Source organism: Tiliqua scincoides, chromosome 1 (genome assembly GCF_035046505.1).
Source record: "Tiliqua scincoides isolate rTilSci1 chromosome 1, rTilSci1.hap2, whole genome shotgun sequence".
Classification (NCBI taxonomy): domain Eukaryota; kingdom Metazoa; phylum Chordata; class Lepidosauria; order Squamata; family Scincidae; genus Tiliqua; species Tiliqua scincoides.
In genome coordinates this window covers 135,563,766-135,585,417 of record NC_089821.1, presented here as the reverse complement: position 1 = coordinate 135,585,417, position 21,652 = coordinate 135,563,766, and the positions used below count along the sequence as shown (strand labels likewise).

The following is a 21,652-nucleotide window of genomic DNA, read 5'->3' as shown; positions in this document are numbered from 1 at the left end:
TCACAAACCCAAATTATGCATTGCAAGTCAGAGAACAGATATGACTGATTTTTTTATTAAATTCTAAAATAAATAAAAATCACTCTTATTATTAGCAAATATAGTCCCTTCTTCCAATAGTTGGTTTTTTTCCTCAGTTGCCAGGATGGGCATTGTATGACAGGCATACAGTGCCCAAACAGGATTGGGCCATTAGTTCAATACTGAAAAATTCTTGCTTCCTCCCCCAGTAGATGGCATCCCTACACTCCCTATAAAAGAATTTTATTATCAACCCTGCCCATCCACCTCCAGCAGCAGTGCATATGGAGAAATGAAGTTCTTGCTCAGAAATCTGCTTTGCTTTCAGGTAGTTTAGTGCTTTCCAACCTTTTCCAACAACAAATGTTGTTGAAAAATTCAAGAAGCCAGAGCAGAACCTTGGCATGCCACAACGCTCTTGTCAATTTAATGGAATGAGTAAACACCCCAAATATGAAGAGTTTCCAAGCTTCACAATAGCTGACTTACTGGCCTTCAGCCATGGCAGAGGTTCATCTGTATGCATTCACATGCATACAGTTATGCATGTGTTGTTATGGAGGAAAAGTGTAAGCAGTGTGAACCTTACCCTCAACCATGTGGAAAGCCTCCACATTGTCAGAGTACCCAATGGCATCACACTGTGACCCTGCACATGCCCGATCTTGTCTGATCTCTGAAGCTAAGCAGGGTCAGGCCTGGTTAGTACTTGGATGGGAGACCGCCTCGGAATACCAGGTACTGTAGGCTTACACCATAGTCTTTAGAGACTGAAGGTTGCCAACCAACTAACGGCACTGAAGCCTAATTTGTGCCATTTCTGCCCTTCCAAATAAGAGGGGGGAAATCTTGCAGACTGGGGGCCAAATCCTGTCCAACTTCCTAGCCCTGGTGTAGCCATCACAATGGGGTTTGTGCTGCATCCAGTGGTGGGAGGGTAGTTATGGAGGCCTCCACATGGTAAGGGAACATTTGTTCCCTTGCCTAGGGACTGCACTGCAGCTGCACCAAGGCTGGAAAGTTGGATAGGATTGGGCCCTGGGTCTCAGACACAGATGAATGCCGTGCCTCACATTGAATGGTGTGTAATTAAGGGAAGGGGCTTACTCTGCACCTGTTCCACCATGCAATTTCATATATCCACTGAATGTACGAACCATATCAAGAAAGGGCATAACCAACTCAAACAATAGCAACACTCTCATTTCTTTTGCCTGCAAATTGTTCTGATTGTCCCTGCACTGAATGACTCTAAATATCTAGTTTTAATTACCTCAATGTTGTCTAAATATGTGTATATTTATATATAAACATTTTATACATAATTGAGAGAATTAACAACAGAGTACTTTTTGGTAGGAAGCAGTTATTAGTCACATTTCATGAAAGTACTTTTATTATCAACAATCTCCACAATACTTAAAGAATACAATCTATTCCTCCCACACGAAAAAAAAATTTTAAGATACAATTCAGACATACCGCTTTCTCCAAATCATGTTTGTATTTCTTATACAACATGGAAGATGAATCACTAAGATCTCTCTGAAAGGTTTTGTTGAGACAGACCGACATTTTTATAATGTGTATAAGAGGACCACCTATGATGGAAAAAGAGAGCAAAGATGATTACAGGTAGCAATGATCAATGTTAGTTCAGAGCAGTCATGATTCTAAAGAAAGGAATATTCTACAATAAACCTCTTCCATTGTGTGTTCACTTCTAAGGATTCCATTCCTATCTAATTATTTGTTATGCCACAATAATTTGGGTTCGCATGACTTTTAACTCTGAGGAGCCTATAGTAAAAATAAAAAAAAATCGGACAAGCAGGTCACTCCAGGCAGTCGCTTCTGCCCAGAAATCTGGATGCGAAGCCTGCTGGTGTGACGAGCAGCAGAAGTGGCTGCCTGGAGGGACTTTGTGGGAAGATTAGCTGGCAAGATAACATGGGGCGGTGTGGAATGATAAGCTGTGCTCACAATGGGGAAGGCTTTCTGCAAGCACCAGATCTGGCCTGTGGGCCAGGTTTGGTGCCTGCTGGTGTAGAACATTACAAGTACCAAGTATGTATACTAAGCACTACTACCTAAGATTGCAAAGCAATTTGATATGTCAAGACATTGTTCTCCCACTGTCTGATCAGAACCTGGATTGAATTAGTCTAAGGGCCAAACTAGATGTGCCTGTAATCGCATAACATGACTGAATTGGAGGGGGAGGGTGTTTTATCAGTCATTGTGCATGGGGAGCATATTATATGTGATTAAAAACATGGCAAGGTGCAAGGAAATTTAGTACCTTGTTCCTACTGCAGTTTTGATGATGTGTGTAAAGATCCTACCCCCCCCCCCCCATTGACCACATTTACTTGTGTGGTCTACATCAGAGAAAGGAGAAGGACACTACAAGAATATTAAAAGCAAGTCTCCCGTTGCAGGTTAATGATGTCCAGGATCCAAACATGATGAAGCCTTGTCTGCTAGGATACTCTCAACAACTTCATGTCTCGGTGTCACAAGCTATTAATGCAAGTTATCTATCAGATCACCTATTGGAAACTGTCAAGTGTTGACTGTCACACCAAGTCACCTGTCAGATACTGTCAGATACTGATTGCTACCACATGACAGCTGTCAGTACTGCTAGATGTTACTTTCTCTTACCTCCATCTTGAAGCTGACAATAGGTTCCTTGAGGAGGCAGCTGTGCAATACAGTTGCAGCTTGCTTCTGGTGCTGTGGTATTGGGGCAAGCTAGACTAACATGATACACTTGGGCAGGCCACTGGTAGCCAGGCTCACAGTAACAACGGGTGTTATTGCCAGTAGAGTTGCATACTAATGTAAAAATAAAAACAAAATGATTGCAGGTGAGGTGCAGTATTTAGCTGAGCACAGTCCATTCCTTTCATTATATTTAATGCACACAATTCAAATAATGCATCAACAGTTCTTTGAATATTTCCAGCATTAAGCATGATGATCAAATGCCCCAATGTTGTTTCCAATACCAATGCAATATGACTAAACATGCGATAGCACACAGCTTGTTATCTATTTCATCTAAGTCTTATTAATTTTGTGTAGTGAAGCAATTCTTTCTTGTCAAGGTAAAGGTTTCCCCCTGCACAGTCGTGTTTGACTCTAGGGGGCAGTGTTCATCTCCGTCTCCAAGCTACAGGAGCCAGTGATGTCCAAAGACATCTTCCATGGTCATGTGGCCAGCATGACTAAATGCCAAAGTGTACAGAACACTGTTACCTTGCCACCAAAGTGGTACCTATTTATCTACTTGCATTTACAAGCTTTCGAACTGCTAGGTTCGAGCTGAAACAAGTAACAGGAGCTCACCCTGTTCCGCAGCACTGGGGTCTTGAACTCCTGGGCTGCCAACCTTCCAGCCAACAATCCAGTGTCATTAACCACTCACGACAATGGGTTAACCACCGCACCTTCTTTTTTAAGCCGAATCAATTTCAACCATCTCTGGTAGTCATTGAATATTGCACCTCCATTCAAAAATTTATGGAGACTACAATATCTCTGCTTCAATTTCAACTGGAGACATTCGGCATTTCAATTTGCTTCCACAGCCCAAAACGTCATGAGTGACTCAGAGGAGTCCTTTTCTAACCAACACAGAGGTTAAGGGCCCAATTCGATCCAATTTTCCAGCACCAAAGCAGCTGCAATGCAGCCCCAAGGTAAAGGAACAAGCATTCCCTTACCCTGAGGCTGCCCCATTCCACCAGCATAGAATGCAGTGCATGCCCTGTTGGCAAAGCTGCGTCAGTGCTGGAAAGTTGGATAGGATTGGGCACTAAATAGCTTACAGTGCACCTAACAACCAGCACAAAAACCAGTCAAAATAACAAGTAATTTTCACAATTTCCAAAGTGTTCTTTGTATACCTTTGTAGAACAAAATATCTTGGGGGTCATTCCAAGTCAAGTGGTCTAGGGCTCCCCACGCGACCATCACGGATTTTAATGAAATTTTGTGGGTAGAGTCCCACATGTCTCTAACGAACTTTGATAAAGTTTTAGGTTCACCGGTGAAATACATGTGGAGATATAGCCATTTGTTTGACTCCATACTGAGACCATGTTCAGTATGATTGTGAGATTTGGACAACTTTGAGACATAATATCTCCCTTGCTATTTTTTTCAAAACAAATGAACTTAGCTACTTGATACAACTTTTTGTGCTCTATTTAATGAAACTAATAACAATTTTTGTTGAGCATGTCCAAAGTGGTTAAAATTGCAGCAAATTTGGCTGAAAAAATCAGTGCTCCAAAAAAATCCCACGTTTAATGTCGAATAGCTCCAGCAATAATTAAGTAATAATTGTGAAATTTAGTCCATAATATCCCAATATAACCTTGTTTTCAAATATGTAATTTCAGCCTCCTAGCTCTTTCCATTAGTTTACAAATTAAGTGTAAAGTTGATGATTTTTGTAAAAAGGTCAAAAATAGGGTATTTTCAACCTGCTTTTACAAAACAGTACCTTCTAAAAATGCTTTTAAACTAATCTAGTTAGAAAGAGCATGTTTCAAACCGCCCAGAAAAATGGGCTTGATTTTCTAATGCAGGCAAACAGTGCCTGAAAAACAGGGACAAAGTTGGGAGACATTGCCATAGCAACAGCCTATATTTCAACATGCAATTCTGTCATTTTTCAGGTCATGCTGATTTTTTTAAACAATTTTTTATCCACATCATTATAACTATTATAACTGGTGGTGATATCATCACTACCAGTTCAAGAACTTGAACTGGCAACCCCATTGCTGTAGGGGTCACGCGCGAAAGCCGTGCAATACCAGCCATGAGTGGGTTTCTTCATCCAGGTTCCCAAGACTGTAATTTGGTTTCTTTGTCAAGGTTCCAAAGCCTTGTGTAGGTATCTATCTGGTTCCCAAGCCAATGATTGGGTTGCTTATCCTGGGTTCCCAAGCCTAAACTGGGTATCTTATATGGTTCCCAAGCCGAAGTCTGCAGTTCAATTTTAAGCACTAACAATCTTTTTTCACATTCTGTTGCATTTGTGAGCCACTTTCTTCAACACAGTTTCTGGAAATTGACATTGTCGGCCAGACTATGTAACTGAAGGAGCAGGGAGCATGCAAATGAGGTGTTGCTCTGGAACCTAACAAATGTCTTGCCTTTCTGGCCAATAAAACGAATGAGCAGGACCTTGAGGATCCATAAATTTTATCATTGCATCATTTTGTTCGGCTGAGACTTCAACAACATTGCCGATCCACCATTTGTCGTCAAAAATACAGGCAACATAACAACCGGGAAACAGTTCAGGAAATCTCAAACACAGAATGAAATTATCAGAAATTTTGGCGACAAAATTTATTGTGTCATTTGAAACTTTGCTGACACAAACCGAGTTTGAGTTGACTGGTACAAATTGGTAATGCTCTCTAGTACTGGCTGCTGCTTTCTTGCCATTTTTTTTCTCGAAACGTTTTGAAAGTTTGTACCAATTTGTACCTCCATTCTGTGTTAGAGATTTTCTGGACTGTTTCTCGGTTGTTATGTAGCCTGTATATAACAAGAGTTGCCTGCCACCCTTTCCCCACCACCTTCCTTTGTTGTCCCACTAATTGATTGTAAACAGATTGCACACCCTGTGGGCCATGGTGATGCCTTTTTATAAAGCACCCACATCTTATGCTACAGAAATAATTACTGGGAACAAATTACCCACCTGTGGTAACATTGATACTTGAAATATTTGCAGTTGAACTAGAGACCAAGAGTGGAAAGCTAAAGTTGTCAAAGTAACTTTTGATGGCTTCCTGAAGTGAGGATTCTGCAAAGCTTATATCAATATCAATGATGTATTCTACAGGTGTGATGCCATGTGTCACAGCTGAAAAACAATTTGATGTCTTATAATTAATCATCAACATAGAGTTTTCTTTCCAGAAGTCATTGGGACAGTCTCCAAATCAGGAATTAGGAAACCTCACAGCAATTTTCAACCAGTGCACCACGGCACATTGGTGTGCCATGAATGCTCCATAGGAGTGCCAAAGGAATTTGGGGGGGTCATTTATTAATAGGGCCATTGGGAATGTGAGCCCCCCCCCAGCAGCATGGTGTGCCTTGTCAATTGTCAAAAAACTGATGGTGTGCCTTGACAATTTCAGCGTCTTGTCCGTGTGCCATCAGATGAAAAAGGTTGAAAATAGCTGCATTAGAACATACTTGTGGGTCAGGCCTATTTCCCACCCACTATTTATGCAAGAAACTGCTGGCTTTCCCCTTGTTCTTATCACTTTATCACCCAAAGGTCCCTGGCTTTCAGTGACTTTACTCCTACTTTCATTGTCTTGCATGTGACAAGCCAACCTTTTTTGTGCTGTATTACTATGGGCTAGGGTGCTGCTAGGTCACACTTGAACATGTGATCTCCACTGTGTTATAAATCCAGTAACTGAATATATGGCTTTCTTTGCTTTATACTTTATATGGTAACCTGGAAATACCAGTTTTCCATCAATACTTGCCAGAGTAAACATATTGAGCGTAAAGCGGAAATGTGCATGTCCAAACACTTGGGACATTTGGCAGAAACAAGCCAGGTAACCTCAAGTGGCTGGAGCTTCCCACATGTCACATATCCCCCCTTCATATTTTACATGCTTACTGAAACTAATTGCAGTGTACCCAGGCTGCCATGTAACATATGAAGTACATGGCTTAAAAATGCCTGCAAGAGAAATATGTAGGCATGTGGAACCCACCATTCTGCTCCCTTCACTAGTATTTTCACAGCCTATTTACTTGCTCTCCTTCCTGGTGCAAAATTAAAATATAAAGAAATGGAGCAGAATGTAGGTAAAACAAACCCAATAGTACGTACATGAATTTCATTTAGTATACAGGTTTTAGGATCTCATTTCTTTTCCTTTAAGTAAAAGAAAAGAGAAGGTAAGAATTTGTTTCTCGAAGCTAAGCAGAGTCAGGCTTGGTTAGTACTTGGATGGGAGACCACCTGGGAATACCAGGTGCTGTAGGCTTATACCATAGACTTTCGAGACTGAAGGTTGCCAACCATGTGTCAGGGGTGGAAGGAGCTGCAATGTGTTCCAGGAAGTTGCTGATCGTAGCCAGTGTTGGTTAAAAAAATGGGCAGCAGTAAAAACAAGATAAAGAAATAATGTTTCTTTTAAAAAAAATGAATGAGGTTCAGAAAATTAATCTGGACCCTTCAAATGAAATGTAATGGAACAGGATAGGGCCTGAATGGGTCAAAAAAGAACCACAACAGGACACTGGGGAGCACGGAGAGTAAGCTAGGCCTGACCAGATTGGCTGCTTGGGCAGAGTGGGAAAAAGTCCCGACTCAAATGCATCCATTAACCACCTTGCTCCAGCAGCCAACATTATCAGGACTGGCTTGCTATCCAGTGGCAGGACTACTGGTGGAGAGTAGGTTGTGCGGAGAGGAATATACACAGTTACATATATAACATAATATCTTTTCAAGTAAATAGACCTAAATAATTATAATCAATTTAAAGTGCCACAAACACATGCTACCTCACAGACCTTGTCACAGTATTTCAATATATGGAAATGTAGAGAACTAAGTAATGTTGCTATTTAATTATGTTGCTTAACTCTTCAGTATGGCCTGACCACAGCATCACCACTTGTCTGGATTTAGCTTCCACTTGTTTGCATTCTGTATTCACATCTAAAATGCCAGAACTGAGTTTGCACTGCCTCCCTAATATTAGATGGCTGGAATTAAAAGTTAAAATTAAAAGATAAAAAAATATGAAACCAGCATATTAATGACACATCAATCCAAATCTCCAGATTTCTCCACCCAGATTTATGTGAATTTTGAAAAGTTTATGTGTTAAGAAGGGTCCCTGCAGCACCCTGTATGCCATCTCCCCCTACCCAGGAGTGCTTTTTGGAACTTTGACCTTCTAAGTAGGACCAAAGCCACCATAAAATAGTACCCCATCCCCAATCCTGAGAACAGTCTTAGAAGGACACCATGGTGGTTGATATCAAAAGCCAGTGCAAACTCCAGAAGAACCAATAGAGATGCACTCATTAGACTCTTCAAAACCCAAATTGGAGCAGATCAGAGCAATTAGTCACAGTAAGGATAACCTTTTTACACACTATGCTCATTACAAAGTCATCAGAATCATTTCGTGCTTGCGGTGATGAAAGTAGGATACCAAACTATTCAGACAACTCCCTTTCCTTGAGCACAGAGCACTTTAGGCAGAGCGCCTGCTTGCCACCCAAAGCAAAGTGGTTGGACTGCATATCTAAGAACAAAGTTTCCAATTGCAAGAAAAAACATGCTCCTGAGAAACTGACCATACCTTGTCGTTTTGGCCTGTGCAACAATCTCTGTGCATTCTCCTGTTCTTTGCCACCTTCACTATGAAACTGAAAGAAAAATAATTGGTAGAAGATTGGAGAAAGTGCTGGATGTGTTCCCTTCTAGAGATTTATATCAGATGAGGGTATTTATATCAGATGAATATGCACAGGATAAGAAAAGCCTAGTGCAAGTGCAATGTAGTAAATCAGACTGATGTGCAAGGAGATACTAGCTCATGCTGAAGAGAACAGAGATTTTAGCATGCCAAATTAGTAGGAAACTGCATGGAAACTCTCAATAGGGCAATTAATACTTTTCAAATATTGCTGACTAACAGCCCAATCCAGAGCTGCCCAGGGCGCACAGCTGCGGCAGGGCCAAAAATGGCTGCCGCTGCATCCTGCATGCTTTGGGCAGCCGCCACTGGCTCCTTGGCAGAAGGGTACTTTCGTCCCCTTCCCCTGGGTAAACGGAGTACCCCACGATGGGACTACTCGATTCGCTGCCAACGAAAAGGTCAGTGGTGAATCAAGTGCCTCCGTGTCAGGCGGTGAGACCGACGTGGAGGGTTGGATCCCAGCTCTCTCCCCCAGCATGCCTCCCCCCACCCTCTCCCTGCCTCCCCGTAATGCCTCCTCCCTGCCCTCCGCTTGCTTCCCCCCTCCCTGGAATACCTCCTCTCCGCCTCCCCCCGCACCCTCACTTACCTCTCCGCTGCTTGGTGGTCTGTGCAACCGCCAAGTGGCAGAGTTTGCGTGCCCACCTGGTAGTAGCCAGGCGCTGGCCAGCGCAGGCTATCACCGGTGCTCACCCAGCTGGCATTGAGCCGGTGTGCTGAGCCCAGGATTGGGCTCTAAGGCTGCAATCCTATTCACACTTACCAGGGAGTAAGCCCCATTGACTACAGTGGGACTTACTTCTGAGTAGACATGCATAGGATTGGGCTCTTAGTACAGAACAGCTCACAGTGCATTGGCAATAATTGAATTGCCATAGTTAAATAGCACTGGCAATAGTTTAAGCCAGAGCTAACCCTGCAACAAGCACCAGTGAGACCACTGGTTCATGGTGATTCATTAGGAAGAGCAGCTGGCCACTCCTAAGGAGGCACCATGGACCTTTGTCTACACAAGAGTTGGCCTTCTACACCTCCATCTGCTCCTTGTTGGTTCCCAACCTGATATTCATTCCAGAAACATGCTTAACTGTGCATTGTTTTCCTCTGCAATGCAATTACTTGACTAAAGACCATTAAGCATTATTTGAACCGCCAACAGGCTCCATTGGCATGTTTATCTGCATTAAGAATTGCTTTATGAAATTTCCTGCCATAAGGGGTACTGTGACTGTGAATTGGCAGCTTGAAAGACCTACTAGAAAATGGGAATGTACTATTTCAGACTGCATTAAAACTAGCCTCTAGGGCAGGGGTCTCCAAACCCTGGCCTAGGGCCAAATATGGCTTATGGCGAGCCTCTATCTGGCCCGCGGCAAACCTCTGGCCCCCTTCAAGCTTTTGGCCTGCTCACCCAAATGTGACCGGTGCTGTGCTCCAGTTGCATCTGAAGGGTATTCTGAGGTCCAAGGAGGCCACACACCTCCCCTCAGAATGCCTTCTAAAGGCCTAAAAGCATCACTTTCTGGTTTTCCTGAAAAACCAGGAGTGATGTTTTGGGGCCGTCTGAAGACCTTAGACTTTCTGAGGTTTTCTAATATATTTATTTAAATTTTATATTTAACATTTATTTATTTTTCAGGTCCTTGACACCATGCCAGATATCTGATGTGATCCTCTGGCGAAAAAGTTTAGAAACGCCTGCTCTAGGGTAGGGGTGGCCAATCTTTCAACTTTAGGATTCTTGAACCTTTAACAATTGTGTGGAAGAGGAAATTTCAGCAGGTGCTGTAGAGCAGGGGTGCCCAAACCCCGACCTGGGGGCCACTTGCGGCCCTCGGGGACTCCCAATCTGGCCCTCTGGAAACCTCCAGTCTCCAATGGCTTGCTGAAGCCTGTGCTGGCCTGACACAACTGCTCTCAGCGTGAGGGTGACTGTTCGACTTCTCATGTGAGCTGTGGAACAAGGGCTCCCTCCACTGCTTGCTATTTCACGTCTGTGATACAGTGGCAGCAGTGAAGGAAAAGTTGGCCTTGCTTTGTGCAAGGCCTTTTATAGGCCTTAAGCTATTGCAAAACCTTCATTCATTCATACAAGTTTCATCTGTAATATATTCATTCATGTAAATTTATTCAAATTTGAAATGTAAATTAATTCTTTTTTTCCTGGCCCCCCGACACAGTGTCAGAGAGATTATGTGGCCCTCCTGCCAAAAAGTTTGGACACCCGTGCATATGACAGTCCCTCCTCTATTCAATTGTTAAAGGTACAGAAGCCCTAAAATTGAAATGTTGGCCACCCCAGCTTAAGGAGCATCATGAAGTAGCATGGCAACCTTGTTGCTACCTTTCATGCAAAGGCAAATTTTACAACAAACTCTTTCTAGAACCAATACAAGGAAATGGTATGTCTCTAAAAAACTGACATCTGTTTTCAAAGATGATTCAACAGATGACTTAAACATAGCTCATGGATTAAGTTATGTACTTTGAAGTGAGCTGTGAATGTACATTAAATATCCAGTGTTCAAGATATGATGCAAGTCAATAGTTTCATTGAAAGAAGAGTGGAACCCACAGTCACAATTAAAGGGCATACAACTTTTCAATCAAATAGACCTAAAGAACTATAATCAATTTAAAATGCCACAACCGAACACATGATACTGAAATACTTTGGCAAGGTTTGTGAAGTAAGTGCAAATGTAGAGGGTTAAGCAATACTGCTGTTTAATTAGATTCATTAATTCATCTGAGTGCCTCTAAGAAACAAGTTAATATGCTGAAAATCTGTATAAAACCCACACACAATACAAATACACTGACTCTTGCTTCATGGTAGTAGCTTGGTTGTCTAATATCATCCGGGCAAATAAGGTACCCTTCACTACATGTGAAGGGTAACTTACTAAGGTTGAAGTGCTTCAGACCAGAAGTGTTTTGTAATTTTCTATATTTTGGAATACTTGCATACACATACAGGTCATTCCTCATGCTCCACAGGGGCTGGGTCTAGGAGAGGGGGGTTAAGGGGGTAATTTGTACCTGGGCCCAGGGTCAGATAGGGGGCCCAGAAGCCAAAGGAGGGGGCCCAGAAATGTCCTGGGATCTCACATTTTCCAATCTCACCCAGACTCACTGACTACATGGGATGTGTATGGTGCATGGCGGCAAATACTGCCAGAAGCGATATGCACCAGGCCCAGGAATGCATATATTCCTTAACAGTGTCACATCTGGGAGGAAGCTGGCCTGCTCCAGGAGCTCTTTGGCTCATGGATCTGCTTCCATGAAGGAGTGGATGGGAGCTCAGGGACACAGCTGCAGGGCTACAGCTGCTGCAGAAGTACTGCCCACCCCATTGCCCCCCCATTCTGTTTCACCCCCTCCCTCTTTGGGAAAGAACATCAAAGAAAGTTTGTACCCCCTGACAGGACTCCTCTTGGAGGCCCTGCACTGGGGTTCCGTTCCAAAACCCCTAGTGGATTAAAAAAAAATCTGTGGGGGGAAAAACAGTGAAAAAATAGATTTAAAGATCCACTTCCAGGTTTCTTGCCTCTCTATTGCTCCTAATGGTAAAAGGTCATGCCTTGACATCCACAGGGGTTTGATTCTGGAACTCCCTGCTGATACCATAAAATGTGTTAAAGAAAAGCAGTTTTAAAACCTTAAAAAGTGCGTCCCTTTACAATTGTGGTTTAAAAACAGCTTTTCTTACTGTTGTAGATTGATTGGGCCCAATTCTATCCAATTTTCCAGCACCGGTGCAGCCGCAATGCAGCCCCAACATAAAGGAACAAATGTTCCCATACCTTAAGGAGGACTCTATGACTGCTGCCCCACCACAAGATGCAGTGCATACCCCATTGGAACAGTTGCAGTTGGAAAATTGGATAGGATTGGGTCCTCAGAGCCCAATCCTGTGCTCGGCGGCACAGCTCCGTGCTGCCGAGCACAGTTGCAAACGTGCCATAAGGCACATTCGCAGGGCTCACCGCCGGGCTCCCACCCGTGCGAGCCCAGCGCCAACTGGGCTGGGCTAGCGCCGGGCGGTCGCCCAACTCCTGCAGCTTGGCGGTCTCCCGGACTGCCGACCAGCGGCACAGTAGGTGGAGACGGGGGAGGAGAAGGTGTTCCAGGGAGGGGGGAAGCTGGCGGGGGCGGAGAGAGGGCGGAGGGAGGCATGCCAGGGGGCAGGCAGGAGGCATACCGGGGAGGGAGGGAGGAAGATCCGCAGAGCTCTGCTCCACAGGATCCTGGGTGCTCGTGTAGGGCTGCACGCCCTACATGAGCGCCTTTTCCTTACCGCCAAGGTCGGCAGTAAAGTGAGTAACCCCATTGCGGGGCTGCTTACCTTACTTGGGGGAAGGGGACGAATGTCCCCTTCTCCCGAGGCGCCTCTCGTGGTAGCACGGGAGGTGCTGAATTTGGCAGCAGCCCTCCTCAGTGACACCGAGGTTGGGCGCCCCAGGCAGCTCAGGCTTAGGCTGCCTGTTAGCAATTAGAAATGCAAAGGACCCCCTGCCTTTGCCTGGCTCAGTTGAAGAATGGAATGATTGCTTACATGACTGTGTCTCTACAACAGTAAGAAAAGAAAAAGGTTTTTTTAAGGCTTTTTTTATATTTTAAAGGGATGCATTTTTTCTCTAGAGATCAGCACATTCCTTCTCATTTGCAGTGGCCATTCGCATTGAGTCAAATCCATGTATAAAAAATCCGTGTATAACAAGATTGGACCTGTAATGAGAGATCTTGGGGATGGGGCCCAAGACTAAACAAAAAATTTTATTTATGTTTCGCATACCCTTTATACACATAACCTGAAGTACTTTTATATAATAGTTTAAATAATTCTGTGCATGAAACAAGGCTTGTAATTTTATTTCTTTAGGCAAAAAAGTTTAACAAAGTCACGTTGGCACTCAAAAAACTGTTTTTTGGAATATTCTGTATTTCAGAATTCTGGATAAGGGATGCCCAATCTGTACTACAGGTACAGGCTTTTGATAAGTTTGTCACCTGTGCTAACCCCTTTACAGTTATGGCTGGGATTGAACCCAAGATCCATTCTGTAAGGCCCCGTCTATATCATCAGAATAAGGTGGTAGACAAGACAGACAATACCACTTGTAATTTTGCACTTGCAAGGAGAGTCCTTGCAACGGAGCATAAAAAAATCTAATTTGTAGTCAGAACAACAACATCTTCCCGTCTATATGCTAGTTTTACATAAAGTTTTGTATGTGGCAGTCTTCAGAAATGGCACACTTCAATGCAAATTGATGTGGTATGGTCCACGCTATCAGTTCAGGATTCTACCACTTTATTCTGGTGACAGGGGAATTCAATTGCCCCTTCCCTGGGCTCTAAGCTGAAGAGTGAAGAATCACACTGAAGAGGCAAACAGCTTCCACCTTGAGACTCATTCTTCTAATTTAAAAACAACTGTTCAGGTACAAAGTCACCCAAAGCTAACACACTGACCAGCCATGTTGTAGATGTACAACTTAAACAAATGAATGCACAGGCTTTATATCCATTTACAAAAGTTCTGAAACCCACTCTTTCTGATGTGCTAAGCTCATTTCCTACATGCAGGAAAGTTTTATTTATGCAGAGAAGTGTTCAAACATATGAGCAGCTACAATCCTAAATGACAGAGTCCAAGATTAACCTTTGCTGCCTGTCCATCTCAGGAAAGAGAAAAAGTTGGATATACAGGGTTATTTTGGGCAAATTTCTCAACAACTCATGCACTATGGGGGAGATACAACATGTGTGATGTTGTACCTCACACCTGCATGCATATTCTGTCGCACCTTGCACCTGCATGCATATTCCCGAATGCCTGGAAATCTTGCCAACACAACCAGTCCTTACAGAAAAAGTGATAGATGGATCATGAGAATTGGCATATGTTCAAAGAAATGAAGATGAGCATATCACATGCTAGGCTCTATGCATAGTGCAGAGATGGGGAAAAACTGGAGGTTCACTCTTTCCGTTCACAGTGCATGGACTGTGAGTGAGCCATCCATTCATGCTGGAGGAAAGGCCATGTTCTCAGAGATGTTCATGCAATCTTCTCAGGATGCTATGACTTTTTTTGAGGACTCTGGTCCCCAACAAACTTATATATAGTGACAGTTACTCACTGATGAATGGATGAGAGAGCCAAAATTAAAGTCCAAGGAACTCTGAGAAGACCCTCTGACCACCAGGAAGGTGCAGAAAATTGGTATCCTCCAGAATAGCATTTTTTCAGTGTTGTGTTACTATAAAACAAAAAGATAAGAAAGTTTGTTAATTTTGAAATACATACCCCTTCACAAAATCAGTCACAAAATCAGTCCAATCGGGCCTTGGAGAAAATTAATGCATTTTTTCTGTGCTTCTTTCTTTTTTATTATCTCATATTTTTTTCATTATTGTACTGTTATTCCACAGCACATTTCCATTTCTTCATATGGCTTCATATTTGTTATTCTTCTTTCCAAATCAGCATATACTTTTCGGTCTGACAAGTGAAGGAATGTTATTCATTTCTGAATTGCACTTTGCTATGATGCTCATTTTTTTAAAAATCATAATACCATCCCAGAATCCAATGTTATTTTACTCAGTTTGTACTTAAATGGATTACATTTCAAGTTGTACAGACACTCATCAGTTTAGTTTCTAGTCTAGTCCACTGCCAGCGAGTTTCAACACTGGGAAAACATGCTGAGAGGAGCCAGGACACAAATTTCAGCCCTGCTGCAACTATGATGAAAGGCTTCTTGCTGGTCTTTCCAAAAGAAAAATCTTTAGAATGCTACAGGCACCACAAACCTGATCTTAATGGAGAGTTATCTTAATGAATCATTAGGTCCCCAGTTCCTGAATAGCTGCTCAGAGTTGCACATTTTCTCATAAACAAAGAAATCCAGAAAAGTTATTTCTTGGGTTTAACTTTCTGCAATGTCCTTCCTTCTGTCCATATGGATGCACACACTTACCTGATCAGTCTTTCCTGGAGACAAGCTCTTCTACCCAGATCAGCAAGGCTGTTTGAACACACCTTTCCTGTGTACTGCAAAGCTGCTTACTTTGCCATTGTCTGTAAGGAAGCTACTTCAAATACTGAAAGCTATGCAGGGTGTTACTGCCTAGGCAGAATCTGTGACGGGAATTTCTAAACAACATGCGTTATCGTTTTTGCATAAAGCAGCAGGGATTTTGAGGTGGACACTTCCTGATACTATTTACTACATGCTAACTTCCTAGTATATGATACAAACTCTTCAGTTTATTTTATTTAATGCTAAGGGAGAAATACAATTTGTTCTACAGGCATTAATTCTGCAACATGGATATTTAATTTTTATTTTTCTAACTTTTGCCCAAATGAAACTGTAATTTACTAATATGGCTTGGAGATACAATAGACCAGTGGATTTCAACTGCTGTGCCGCAGCACACCTCAGGTGTGCCACAGGGCCAGAGGAGACAGGCAGCAGGCAGCAACTGTGCGCGGGGGAGAAGCAGCTGCTTTGATCCTCACGCAGAGGTGAAAAAGGAGCAGCCGGGGCTGCTTTGCATCTCCTGCTACTGAGCGAGATGAAGGCTGCAAACCGATCCTCATTTACCTGAGAGTAAGCCCCGTTGACTATTATGGGGCTTACTTCTGAGTAGACATGCCTAGGATTGGGTATTAAGTCCCGGCAGAGAGGTCCGGAGAGAGAACAAGGGAGGGAGGCAGGAGCAGGCAAGCAGGTAGGAAGGGAGCGTGTCTGCTGAGGCCACCAGCCCAAGAACTGGCTAAAAGGGTCCTGGCTGGCTAAAAGGGAACTGGCTGGCTAAAAGGGTCCTGGTGCCACAGTTGCCTGCAACTCCCCAAAGCGATTCTCCCTGCCTTGTCTTTTGCCTTTCAGAGGAAGGGCGCTGGGCCACAATCAATTCCACACTTACCTGGGAGTAAGCCCCATTGACTATAGTGGGGCTTACATCTTAGACATATTGCCTAGGATTGGGCTTTTGGTCACACTCTTTTTTCTTAAATACAGGAGCAGGCAAATTGGCACTTCTCCCCACCCCACTCCCTCCCACAGGCACATCCCCCCCCCCAAAAAAATCTCATAATCACAGTCAGCACCTCTCTGCTTGCTATGCCACCTTTATTCAGTGCTTGACATAAAAGTTCTTCACTCACTTCACAGACGGGCTGCCCCCATGTGGAATATATAAATGTGTTCAGGACTGCATGCCACTCTCCACAGTCCCTATCACTACCCAGTGGCATAGCAAGCAGGGGACAAGGGGCAGTCCATATGGGTGCCAGGCCAGAAGAGAGCGCTATGCAGCCACACACACACACACTCCAGATTTACAGAGCCCTGCAGAACTTGGAGCAGAGCAAAGCAGCTAGTCAGCCGTGCTCAGAGTGGTTCCTTCTGAGTTCTGCAGTGGCTCACAAACCAGATGCAATTGACAGTGATGTGAAAACATCATCAAGTCACAGCTAATTACTTCCACATCTGCGTAATCCGCCATGTCTGCAGTGATACCACAAGTTACACTATGTCCAAGAAAAGGTAATTACACTGTTGCTACCTTATTCCTTTTTTTTTATGAGGGAAACTCCACTCTTTATGTACAATGAAGGGCATTGTTTACATTATTTCTTATGGAGGAAAATTCCCCATTTTGCTATGATTTCAAAAATTTCCCATTTCAAAAATTCCCTAGTTTGCTTTTTGACCCCTAATCCCCATCTATAAAAAGGAACCCTGTAGACTTAGCAGTTTCAGAAAGCAAGAGCCATTGGAGTAACAATAATATATTTAAGAGCAGTAAGAGAGAATTTAATAAAATTCATAGATCCCCACCACAATTACATAAAATATACCACAACCCTGTTTTAGCAAGGATTCTGCAAAACAGATGGCCTTCTGTCCCAATAAAACAATCCAGACAGAGGTTTAGAGACTAGGAAAAAAATAATTGAGAATATCAACATTTCTCAAAAAGTTAAGAATCTCAACTTTGATAAAAACAATTCTGGACCACTGTCAGTGTTAAGACACATTTGAAAAGAAATGGGTAGTATTTGCTGAGCAAGACTTCGTAAAGTCAAACACCACAGTTTGAAAACTAAATAGCATCAGAAGGATCCTTTGGTACAGCTTACTTCAAATTGCAAATTAGTTTGTATGGCATACAGGTACAGCCTATTAGTTCCGTTCCATGACTCCTTGGGTCAACAAAATGTGCTAAATGCCATAGAGTTATGCAAATTTGCTGCAGCCTGACACTTCCGGATAGAAGGAAACTAAGGCAGCTGTTATCAATCCCCTCCCCTCCGTACTCAGGCCTCCTGTTGCCAGCTGTCCTGCTTCTTTCACAGTTGGAATGGTGAGCTTGCTTGGGAAGCCTCATCCTCTGTGCCCCAGGAGGCCTCCCAACAGCGCTGCAGGTTCTCCTCCTCGCTGCTGCCACTCCTGCAGCCCTCCCTGGCCACCATCATGGAACCTCCACTGCCCCAGAGCATTCTGGGACTTTTAGTCTGGCTCTCTGCCTCACCTATATCTCCAATTCTTGCTTGGGAAGGCTTGCTGGAGCAGGAGAGCCTGCATGGGGGGGGGGAGAACACTCCCTGGGTTTTTTTAAAGCAATCCCCTCTTCTCCCCCTCCTGAGCCCTCCCCATTGCCAGCTTCTTTCACAGGTGGGATGCTGAGCTTTTCAGAGTCCAGCCCTATGCATTTCTACTCAGAAGTAAGCCCCATTGTAGTCAATGGGGCTTACTCCCAGGAAAGTATGGAGAGGATTGTAAGCTATATCTCATGCTTTGCTTGGTGGGAAGGCTTGATTGCTTGGTGGGAAGGTGATTGCCTGCATCATTGGGGGGGGGGGATTCAGCAAACACTCCCTACTGTTTTTAAAGCAAATCCCCTGTTGCTACCGCCCCTGTGTGTGTGTGTGTGTGTGTGTGAGAGAGAGCGCGAGAGCGAGAGCTCCACCTTGCTGCACGTGTTCTGGTTATACAGGGTTTTCTGCCCCCCTCTTCAACCTCTTTGCTGGCTCAGGGGCTCCAGGAATGTTACTGTTCCTTGCAAGGGGAACCTCTTCCATGGCTCCAGGGCTATTCTCTGCCTGGGTGAGGCAGAACCTTTTTGCAGTGTTTTGGGCTGCCTGGAAAGGGAGCAAGAGGCCAGTGCAGGGCAAAGGAGGCAAAGGTGTGTGTGACTTTCAGTACCCCCATCCCATTTGCATTGAGACAAATCTGCAGATAAAAAAATCCGTGGATAAATAGGCTGCACCTGTATTTGAATGCTTTTTCATTTAAAAAAAAATAAAAAACCTCTGTAGGTACAACCAAAATTAGCAAATCAAAGGAAAGACAAGGCTAGAACCTATCTCCCTACCAAATTTTCTATGCACAAGATGGCATTTATTATGGGGGACAAGGACACATAAATCTAAAGACTGTCCCTCAGTACTAAAGATCAGATAAAAGTAATTCAATAACTGATAACTTACTACTATATAATGACCTAGAATATCTGCAACTTAAGGCAGCCCCCTCATTCTGCCTAAAGCCAAGTCTAAGCCTAAGTCTAATTGTGAACAGTCACCCATATGATCCTCATTCTGCCAGTAGAACCAATGCAACTTCACCGGAAATGCAATCCTATCTTAAGGATTTAATAAAATCATAGAGTTCGATGGGGCCCAATAGGTCATCTAGTCCAGCCCCCTGCCTTAGGCAGGAAATCCTCTTATCGCATCTCCAACAGGTGCTTGTCGAGCTTCTGCTTGATTTCAAAAATCCCAACCTCAACTGAGTACCTGTGCTGAGAATTCTCATTTGCTGCTAATTTGACAGTTCCTTCTTTTGCTTTCCATGACCTTCCATCCCATCACACACAGGTTCCCTTTGTCTTATGCTGCGATTGCCTCTTTACAAAATGACCTTCTGAGCAAGCAAACAGTGTTTCAAGCACCCAGCTCACGACCTTTAAGAAACAAAGGCCTACAGCAAACAACAATTAATGGGAGGGGTTGTGAAAATAGAATTGGAGAGAGTAAATCAGCAGACCCTTCAAGATAAAGTAGCTTAGTAAAAAGTATAACAACAAAAATTAAGGATTGAAGCACCAACATTGCACTGATAAGGATTCAGGAGTTAAAAATTGGGCATTGACGTATTTCCTGCCATAATAATGCTGTGAAAATAGAGCAGTCACCAGCAGGTCATTTCAATGTCACTGGCAGTCCAACATACCAGTCATTAGTTATGTCCTTCACAGAAACTACTAAGATTTCATTACAGTCCGACTTGACTAGTTTGGCTTGGAAGTCATTTACATATTCTAGTCAACATCTGTCAACTTTTAAATTTGGAAACGCTGATACCTTCCTCTTCCTGGAGGGCAGAAACTGGCAAAGCAACCAGCAGAACCTGATGGCTCAAAGGAGGTCAATAATTAAACATAAAAGATTACTTCTGAAATGACTGGTTTTTCAAACCCTGGTAGTGGCTAGTTGCCAGATACCTGGCTATCGTTTGAACAATAAATTTAAAGGTGTATTGTCAAGCCTAATTCACCAAATCATAATAAAACAGCTCAAAGTATCACAGCCCTTGAATAATAAAGTATCACAGCCCAAAGCATAATAAGAGTATTGCCAAATCATAATAAAACAGCTCAAAGTATCACAGCCCTTGAAGAGTATATTACTATACATTCCTCTCTTTAGAACACCCAACTTCCAGCTGTTTTGACATAGGAGAAAGGAGAAATGGGGAAAATAGTCTGCCACTGGATTTTTTCCCCTCATTATTAAGAATATTTATATACTTGCATTTATATGCACCCGCTTTTGAGCAAGCACAGACCCAAGGAGGCCATGTCAAGCAGCCCAGACTGGGATGGAGGTTAGGATTTGGTGGTAGAGGCTGCCACTATGTCCACTCCCATCCTGGGCCCAATCCTTTGCCCCATTCTGCCCACTCCCCACCTCAACCCTACCTCAAGAAGTCTTGCTTTTTGAGCAAGACTGGAAGAGTGCTGGAAGATGCTGGAAGAGCACTGGCCAGATGTCCACAAGGCAATGAGGCCCTGCACCAACTGGTGCTGGCCCAGCACTGGTAGCCCCTTCTCCACAGGTGCTGCAGACATGCACCTTTGTAGCACTCAGAGCTGATGCTGGAGCTCGGCACTAGCACTAGGGCTGAGTTGGGATTGGGCCCTGAATGATTTAAGTAAGAGGTAACAGAACAAAATGTTATGGCTCACTGCTATAAAAGCCACTGTTTTTGAAAGAGAAAGAGGTTTTTTAAAGTAAACATCTAGCATGGCCCTTGGTTACATAAATTTTAGCTGGATTGAAGCCCATACATTGAGATTCCAGGTCAGTACACTGAGATTCCAGGTCAACATGACAGTTCTGGTTCTAAATGCTTATTTGCCCCACTTATAAGTAGGGCCAGCCCAAGACCTCCTGAAGCAATGTGCTAAATCCCACAACCCTCTGGTACCAGCTGCTATCTCCAAGAGAGGAGAGTGGTAGGCTGGGAAATACTCTAGCCCACCAGTGGCATACCTGGGGGGAGCAAGGGGGACAAATGCCCCAGGTGCCATGCCCAGGGTGAACCATTCATTCCCCACAGCACCCCCCATGCTACTCAGGGCCTTTCACCCAGAGGCATTCTAAGGGCCGAGGAAGCAGCACACTGCCTCCCCAACCCTCAGAAAGCCTTGTAAAAGCCTCAGAGAGCCAAAAAATATCACTTCTGGTTTTGAGGAGGAAACCAGAAGTGATGTTTTTAAGACCGTAGGAGGCCTTCTGAGGGGTGGGGTGTGGGGCTTCCCTGGCCCTCAGAATGTCTTCCAAGAGCATAAAAGCATCACTTCCTATTTCCTCCATGAAATAGGAAGTGATGTTTTTTGGCCCTCCTAAGGCCCTTGGAGGGTCGGGGAGGGTGTGCAAGGCCTCCCTAGGCCTCCAGAAGGAAGCAGGGGGTGGTAGCCCACAAGTGGGGGGCGGAAGCCTGTGGTCATGGCCTCAGCAGTACCGGGACCAGGATCACCACTGTAGCCCACCACTGCCTACATTCCACACTTCCTCTTCCTTTATGAACCCAGAGAAC

General features: G+C 43.8%; 1 protein-coding gene across 1 annotated transcript in view; it reads right to left on the bottom strand.

Annotated features, from left to right (window-relative positions):
* Positions 1–14,776, bottom strand: part of ADGRF5 (adhesion G protein-coupled receptor F5) — a 54,284-nt gene extending 39,508 nt beyond the window's left edge. Inside the window, exons 1-5 of the mRNA XM_066637839.1 lie at positions 14,675–14,776; positions 8,403–8,469; positions 5,753–5,917; positions 2,689–2,862; positions 1,504–1,622 (exon numbers count right to left, since the gene is read on the bottom strand). Coding sequence (XP_066493936.1) covers positions 1,504–1,622; positions 2,689–2,862; positions 5,753–5,917; positions 8,403–8,469; positions 14,675–14,776 — 627 coding nt within the window. The remainder of the gene's footprint in view (positions 1–1,503; positions 1,623–2,688; positions 2,863–5,752; positions 5,918–8,402; positions 8,470–14,674) is intronic.
* Positions 14,777–21,652: the final 6,876 nt, after the last annotated feature.